Source organism: Lepisma saccharinum, chromosome 8, assembly GCF_977018435.1.
Source record: "Lepisma saccharinum chromosome 8, izLepSacc3.1, whole genome shotgun sequence".
NCBI classification, from domain to species: domain Eukaryota; kingdom Metazoa; phylum Arthropoda; class Insecta; order Zygentoma; family Lepismatidae; genus Lepisma; species Lepisma saccharinum.
Window position 1 is genome coordinate 92675185 of NC_139236.1, and position 8976 is coordinate 92684160.

General features: G+C 37.2%; 1 protein-coding gene across 1 annotated transcript in view; it reads left to right on the forward strand.

Annotated features, from left to right (window-relative positions):
• The window catches only part of Cog3 (conserved oligomeric Golgi complex subunit 3), a 47106-nt gene extending 40629 nt beyond the window's left edge, over positions 1 to 6477 (forward strand). Inside the window, exon 15 of the mRNA XM_083127294.1 lies at positions 569 to 6477. Within this exon, the coding sequence (XP_082983420.1) occupies positions 569 to 736 (168 nt within the window). The 3' untranslated portion in view covers positions 737 to 6477. The remainder of the gene's footprint in view (positions 1 to 568) is intronic.
• Positions 6478 to 8976: the final 2499 nt, after the last annotated feature.

Below are 8976 nucleotides of genomic sequence, written 5' to 3' on the forward strand. Positions count from 1 at the left end.
GTATTTTTATTCAGTCTCTTCTTCATGTTCACTACTGGCACTTTCACCATCACTAGAAATACCTGCTGCAGGGAAGAGGTCCACCAGCTTAACGGTTTCCAAATTCCTCAGCACACAAAATAATTTTATATTTAAATAACCTTTAAAATTGAGTCTCTTGGATAAAGTTAGTAATTCGCTTATGTGTATTTATTATACCCCTGTGTCTTTTGTTCCCCAAACGTGAACAACAAATGTAAATTGAAGAAAATTATGTTGGGGTGATTTTTATCAATATTGATATGTCTGTAAAACAACAAGGAAAAGACTTGTATTATTGAAATTGGCAAATACTCTATTGTATATTACACACATACTATGGTGTATTTATACATATATACTCAAATTCAAGATTCCATCAAATGAAAGGCACACCTAAATTTTCAACAGATCCAAAAAAATAATGTGCACAGTGTGTTCAAAGAAATATGGTAATTCATTTTGTTGTATTTCTTGACCATCCTACAAAATGATTTTGTGTGCTTCCTTGCTTTGCGAATATTTATATATATATTTTTTTTGCTCATAGAATAATGTGGTTGGAAGCTTTGTGCAGCTTCAGCAAGTCCTGTCTAGCTACACGGTTGACGAGCAGCTGCTCATTGGTTGTCCGACTCCAGAGCAAATAACTGTTCTCCTGTCATCAACATTAGTCAGCCAGGAGCATGGGAAAATAGCTCAAGATGGTAAAACATAGCAGAAGGTGCATTTTAGGAACTGCGAAGTATTACCGGTGGCACGGAGTTACCAGGAATTCCATACAGTGCTATTGTCTGTGAAGCATCCGTTGTTGTCCTTGGTGCCTGAAACATCCTTTTTTTTATGGACAGGGAGAAGTCGCAGCAAGTATTGTAGCATTGTTGAGTCAGCATTCACATTGTCTGTGATAAAGTCATGTACAGTGTTACTATTTTACAGCAGTATTGTAAATAATGCACTTGTTAGAGCAAAGAATCATTTTTACAGTATGCTTTTTTAATATATAATTGTAAATATGGTTGAAGTATGTTGGTGATTGTGGATCTGTCTGGATGCCAACATTATCACTAATAAGTACTTACCTGGCATAAAGTTTAATTTAATTGAGATGTTTCACTAAGGTTAATTTAGCAGCATTAGTAAGTCACTATCTTGTCGTCTGTTGTTTACATCTTCATGTAGAAATGTCTCTCAACTCCCACTATTTTCCTGATGTTCGTATTACATATATTGTCTTATATTTATGCTGCATTTTTGGTGGAGTGGTTAGTGTTATGTTCTGTGGAGCCCGAAGTCCCAGCTTTGATCCTGGTAAAGCATGGATGCTTCTCACATTATCAATTTCATCATTCATCTTCACTGATTAACTCAAAAGAGGTAGAAAGAATACGTAAAAATACCAGAATGGGAAGAAACGTCACATCTTTTTCTTCTAATTGTTGACGTTTCTAAACCATATGTTAAATAACGGAACTTTAGTAACTCTCCTTGCTCTCCATGTTGTATCCTTTCCATCCTTTTTATTATTGTTTGTGTGACAGTTCAAACAGGGAAAGTGGAAAAATGTGTAATAATTACAGGTTGGCAGATTGTGGTGATGACCTAATTATGGCAAATTTGGTACTGGTTTTCTGGGATCTTCTGATATCAGCACTTGATGCCCATGTATGTGGGTAAAGCACTACACATAGCCGGCCTCCCTGATGGTGCAGTGGTAGCATCGTCACCTTGTAATCAAGGGATCCCCGGGTTCGATACCCGGTGGAGGCAGGCACATAGTGGTTGAGATTCCACTTTAAACTGTAGGTCCAGTCCAGATTTGCCTTACTGTGCGTAAAGTGGACTTAAAACACCAAATCATTCAATCAAATCAGCCACACAGCTGATAGGGGTAGGCAAAAACTAAAAATAATTCAGACGCCAGCACCTTTTTCTCAAGAGCCAGCGACTTTTTTTTTAGATACGGGCTAAGAAAGCCATGAATCCAAGTAAGGTATAGCTACACATCTTGAATGGCCTTAAAACATCAAATTAATAAATTAGTATTAGATTGAATTAAATATAATTAATCCTTGCACCCGAGCAGCCTTCCAAAGAAGGCTCTACCAGTAACACCTGGCATACTCTAACATACTGTTGCAGATTTAAAAAATTCAGTTAGCAACAGTGTAAAAATGTATAATGGCATCTTTATTATTCGGATTTAATGATACACGTGATGCAGAAAACACGCAAGCTTTAAAAAAATATATACTGTACTTGTTATTTTTTTAAAAAGGTAGTGGATATTTCCATAAGTGACCTAACATCTTTTTTAGAACTGGATTTGAAAATTCAGGTGCCAGGTGAAATGTTGAGGCACCATGGTGACTGGGCACCCTATAATTGTCTACCCGTATCGGAATCGTCATTTACAACTGTCAATCCACACACTAAAAGTGCTCAATCAAAAAACAGTTTCAAGCTCTCATCTCTATCTTGTCCAGCATGCAGGTCCAAATTATCCTTCTCGGAGCTGCATACTGAATTTTAAATGTCCATTTCCCCATCCTAATTGGTTGGATCCAAGTATTTTCCAGAGGTTGTAGTACTGACCTGTAGACAGTGAAAGGGGTCATCACATCAGGTTACCAGCAGGATGTTGAGGTGGGGTGTTGGAGGTGGTAAAAGTGGCATTCTGGCAAGGACGAGACAGATTAAGAATGTTGTAAAAGAAATATACTGCATGAAATAAAGTAGGCAGTGAAAAATCAAATCTTGGAGTTGAAGTGTTTTTGCTCTCAGCCCAAGTATAATAACAAACTCTTGTCATACCAATGTTTGGGACGGTTTTCATGTTGGTAAAACTGTGAATTGAGAAATCCATTGAAAACAGAATTTGCATTGCATGCCAGAGACCTGGGTTCATGTTCTGGTCAGCCCTGCATTTTTTCAAAGTTCTATATCTGCTTTGGATACCAAAATGTAATGAGTCAGTTGACAGTCTTTTTTATTTTTATTTTTTTTATTATTATTATTATTATTATTAGGAAAGAATCTACTCCTCCTACTGTGGAACCCAGCTTTATTCTCTTTACCCTTCTGATCCCAGTGAAACAAAACATTCCAGAATTTTCTTGGATAATATGTTTTTCCACGTTATAAGTTTTTTAGCAACATATCCTTGAAAAACGTAATATCCATGCTGCAAATCCCTGGGGTCAGGTTTGAATCCTTGGTTAAACACAGATGATTTGCATCACGTCATTTTTCATCATAGATTGATTTATTGTTTATTGCTTTGGTTTATTTTACTTAGCTTTTTTGCTACCTTTCGCTAATCGCAAAGATGAGGATAAGTGATAATGTGATGAAATTCATAAAGGGACACTCGCAAAAAACACCCATGTCCAAGCAGGGATTTGAACTCAGGAACCGTGGCATTGTAGCATGCTGTGCTAACCACTCCACTGCAGCGGTCGGCTTTTCATCATAGAAAAATGATGTAAAATAACCAATGTAGAAAAATATACTCGTATTTGTCCTAAGAGTGTGTACAACATTTACAGTGTTTTTCAACACTGGTGCATTCCAAATACAAGTGCTTAAGGCTATGAGGAATAGTTTCACACCAGGTGGACATTTATTTCAATGATGTCGAAATGTGAACTGGTACTGAAAAAACTACAGAGGCAAAAGAGGGATGAATCCCACCTCCCATGTTGGATGTGGATGCAGTTTTTTTAAGTTGATTATTGAGCCAGATATGATCTGTGAAAAATGTGACAAATAAGTAGAAAGTTGTATTTATGGGATCCCATATATTCCTTATGGAGAGGCAACTTCAAGTTGCGTCTAATTGTTGTGTGTACAAAACACACACACACACACACACTCACACTCACACTCACACTCACTCACTCACTCACTCACTCACTCACTCACTCACTCACTCACTCACTCTCTCTCTCTCTCTCTCTCTCTCTCTCTCTCTCTCTCTCTCTCTCTCTCACACACACACACACACACACACACACTCTCTCTCTCTCACACTCTCACTCTCTCTCACTCACTCACTCACTCTCTCTCTCTCTCTCTCTCTCTCTCTCTCTCTCTCTCTCTCTCTCTCTCTCTCACACACACACAAACTCTCTCCCCCTCCCTCCCTCCTGGCCCCTGTGGCAGAGTGTTTAGCATAGCACGCTACAATGCCAGGGGTCCTGCGTTCGAATCCCAGCCTGGGCATGGATGTTTGTGAGTGTCCATTCATCAATTTCATTACATCATCACTCCATCTTCACAAATTAGCCAAAAGTGGCACAAAAAGCGAAGTAAAATAAAGCCAATCGATCAATCAGTCGTCTGAAATGAAACTGCTCTATATTTAGACACCCATTTGTACATTTTAACAGATTACATTATATTGAATAAAAGCTCAAATAATTACAACATTGTGAAATAGGATGTTCCCAAGGTAAAATATTCCGGAGGTAAATTAGTCCCCCATTTGGATCTCTGGGTGGGGACTACTTTGGGAGGTCCCTGGACTAAGGATAAGATCTACATAAGGAATAAGGATATTAAATTAGGACATAAATTGAGAGTATTTGAAAACAAGATGCTTAGGCAAATATTTGGACCTAAAAGGGATGAGGAGACAGGTGAGTGGAGAAGGTTACATAATTTAGAACTACGTAATTTGTATTCATGTCCAGATATTATTAGAATAATTAAATCAAGAAGACTTAGGTGGGCTGGCCATGTGTCACGAATGGGAGAGGAGAGAAGAGTTTACAGGATTCTAGTTGGGAAACCTGATGGTAAGAGACCTGTAGGAAGGCCAAGACGAAGATGGAGGGACAACATTGAGATGGATTTAAAGGAAATCAGTAGGGATGGAAAAGAGTATATAGATCTTGCTCAAGATAGGGACAGATGGAAGGCCTGTGTTGCTGCAGCCATGAACCTTTGGGTTTAAGAAGGCTACAGAGTTAGTTTATTGTAAAATAGGCACATTTTCCTTCATAGTATTTGAACTAGGTCTTATTTTTCAGCTCACTTGTACAGGATTTTTTCTTGTCATTGTGTGGAAGAAATTTTTGTTGTAGTCTTAGTAAACCTTCTGTTGATATTTTCCCCTCCAAAGTAAGTAAATATTGCCTTGTGTTGGGGGCAATTATGTGAAACTTGCGCTAGTGGTTTCATCGTGGAGTTTTTCTTGTCAGTATTCTGGGCATAGGCATAATATTGTGAACTTTTTCACCTCACAAACTTATGATGCTAAGTTGATTGTTGTGAAATCATGTCAGTTGATTACATGTGCTAGGTAAGGATTGATTAGTGTCATGAAAGTGTTGTAAATATATAGTTCGCTATTTATGATGTTCTTTTATTTCAACCTTGAAGTTTCTTACTTCAGTTATCAACTGTATTACAAAAATGTTTTTCGTAAACTGATATCGCTCCATACAGTTAGTGAAAAACATGTTCAAATCATTTTATTTTTATGCATGCATTTTTCAGTACAGAGTTGGAATAAAATCTAGATCCATAGGCAGATGTGTAGTCACAGACACTTCTGGATTTACCAAACTCATTGACTTCCAACTGAATTGTTACAACTCGGAAATGTCCATGATTGTACACCGTGGGTCAAAAGTCACATTCTGATGTTATTTATAGTGGAAGAACGTATTATCTTGTCCTGTTTCACTCTTTAATGTATCTTGCTCAGTTCAATACAGCTTCTGCATTGATTAATGCATTTTCTTATACAATAGCAATATATCAATATCTGATAATGACTTTTGGCCAACCCCGTACGTTTGTGAGCAATGGTGTCCCCCATTCAACTTCTTCATCACCGTTCATTGTTTCCAGTCTGGCTGGATTGGCATAGAAATCGAGTCTTTCCATTTTGTTATCTTCCACCATAACTCTCTTTGTGTTTGTTCCAATCCTGTCCTCCTCCTCCTCCTCACTCTTTTCACCAACATCTGGTCCTCTCTTTGGTCTCATTCCCACTCTCTGTGGGGCATATGCTCTCACTGGCAGTTTTTCTCATCCTGTTCTCTTCCCGTATCCAAATCATCTCATCTGCACCTGATCCTCATCTATCCTTACACATTCCAACACTCTTTGCAAAATTGACACGAATAGGATGCAGTAATGCAATATTCCTTCAGAAGATTATTGCTGAAAATAACATCTCCTTTAGCGTACCCGGAACAAGAAATCAAAATTATTAAGATGGAGAGAGTGGCCAATTCCATAGCCACGTCTTAAAATGAAGTTGGGGCATTTGTCATTCAGCTAGATTCTAAGTATCTATACATGCTGTTGTATGTGTCGGGCATTATGCCCATGTAGGGCTGGTCGATATCGATATAGTTTGAATATTGATATATGAGGGTTGGTGGATAAGTTATGGCAACCATTTCCGAAATATACAAATGGAAGGAGGCAGAAATAAAAGTGTATTGTAACGTCAGGGTTGCTACTCATCTGGAAACCGGGAAATGTCAGGACATTTTGCAGATCGTCTGGAATTTACATGCATTTTGCAGTCTGTACAAGAAAAGTTGCACAATAAACAAGCAGTTCACTTTTACTTCTGTATTCGGTTCCTGTGATTCCACTCCCAAAAACGATTGTTTAGAAACTTATTTCTTTCATTTTTATGATTCTTAGTCTGTGCAAAATTATGGTTCCTTCGTATTTCTGTAATAAATTTTCACTTTTATAATACTAGATATTAGAAAGAATATCAAAGTAAAATGTGCAGTCCAGATATCTGATTGATAACTAAAGTACATTAACAATATGATCATAATTATTGGTAAGGTTGATGAAGATGATGTTACCATCTATTATTTTATAGATCTTGTTGGCATTTCCTATAGAATTCCTATATGCAACAAACATTTTTCCAGATGCTCTGTACTTATAAATGTATGCAAAGAAGCAGCATTTTCTACGACACTATAAATCCGCCAGAAAATGAAAAAATGTGTATGATTTATGAACTTTTACTGTTATTTTTATATTGTGGAGATCTGTTAATGGTGAAATAGTGTACCTCTATTACCTTAACCTGAAGGCTAGGTGCACGTGATTGTAGCACCCAATACATTTGATGCGGATTGTAATTTTACATTTTACTCTTCAAATTTTGATGTGTTCTTGTGTGTGTAGAATGAAATTTGCTAAAAAAAAAAAAAAAGTTCAAAAGCAAAGATCATGATGTCTTTAAAAATGTCATTTTTGGACTGGAATGCCCGGGAATTTCATAATCAAAACATCGTAGCAACTCTGAACGTGGAATGTGTAAACAATGCAGATCATGTGTACCAGGCGGAGGAGAAGTGAGCAAACCATCCTTAAATACAACATCGTGCCACGTGTGTTTAAAAGTCTGAAGACTGAGCATTGCAGGAAGAAAAGTGGCGCATACTACAGTAGGACATTATTCCCCACAGATTCCACCAGCACCCTGTGGCATTCTGACATTTTCTCCCCCGAAGAACGGCTATTTTGATGCACAAACTATGTTCACGCATTGGCACGGGTGGTTGATTTAACAATGAATTACCACTGCCCTCTTTACACTAACCATTCATAACACTGTTATTAATAATGTGTCCACATACTATGGGTGTCATGATCTCTGGGACATACAATATATTGTGGTAACACAGTTATGTTCGAGAAAAATCTAGTTTACACGACTTATGCTCCACCCCTCGTATCTAAATATCTTTCAGTCCAGCATTTGAATTGCAGTTTTAACTAAGAGAAACAGAGAATCATGTTGTTCTTTGTTTAGGTCCAAGTTTCCCACTACACAGTGGAGTTGCTTGCTCTGCAGTCCATAGTTCTCTACCACACTTTTTTATTGAGGAACTAAGAAAAAGCAAGATTGAATGGTGGTGCGCTTGTCATGTACAAGGTTGTGTATGAGGAGGGCCATCCTCTGCCTGAATCTATGATATTGATATCAGAATTGTCAATATCGAGTTTGATATTTTGATATCAATGCCCGGATACTTTAAAAATTTGATATTTTGATAATATCAATGCCCGGATACTTTAAAAATATCCCAAGGCCCTGTGCGCACCCTGTAGATTAAGCTGCAAAACAATGTTTGATTGATGCAAATGAATGCATTTTGAGTGCAATGCATGAACTTTTGAGTGCGACAGATCTTTGGAGGCCAAGGCATGTCAAGCAGACTTACAAGGATAAGCTATGCCTTGGAAAAATTGAGTTTGTGTAGTGGTAGGGGACCCTATAGATATTGAAATAGCAAGATACTACCATGCACTAGCTAGCCATATCCGAGAAAAAGCACTTCAGTTTCATGTATAGAAGGTTCCGGGTTTCATTCCTGTTCGATTGCCCCTACTTGTTGCTTTTAAAAAACTCAAAACAACTATTTATTGCATTTTATTAAAAAAAAAATTAAAAAATGAAATTTTTATTTTTTGGGGGATGCCCTTTTTTCAAAAATGTAAATAAAAGCATAGTATTTTTGTGTTTTCCTATGCATAATACTTCATAGAATCTAATATGTGGACAATTTAATATGCAAATGTTTGTAAAATTATAAAAACAAAAAAAAATATCGTAAAAAAATTCATTTTCATAAATAAAATTGGAAAGACATTAAAAAGAGAGGGAGAATACAGAAACCAAAAAGGACAGTTTCCCCCTCACCACTTTCAAATACCATCCTGGCTTCAACAAATAAAAGAAGGTAGAAGGCACAAAATTTTGATTAAGGGTGGAAAGCATCACTGGGGATAAAACAATAATGCTGGGATGATGATGGGGATCATTGTGTGGCTGCTAATCTATCCGAAAAGTTTAGTTACGATATAGTGTTTTTAGGCATTCTCAAGTTAGTTGTCAACGTGGAGTGTGGTGCGAATGTTTGTGCACTTGTTCTGTTGCTGTTCGTGCTTTTGTCTTTGATTACA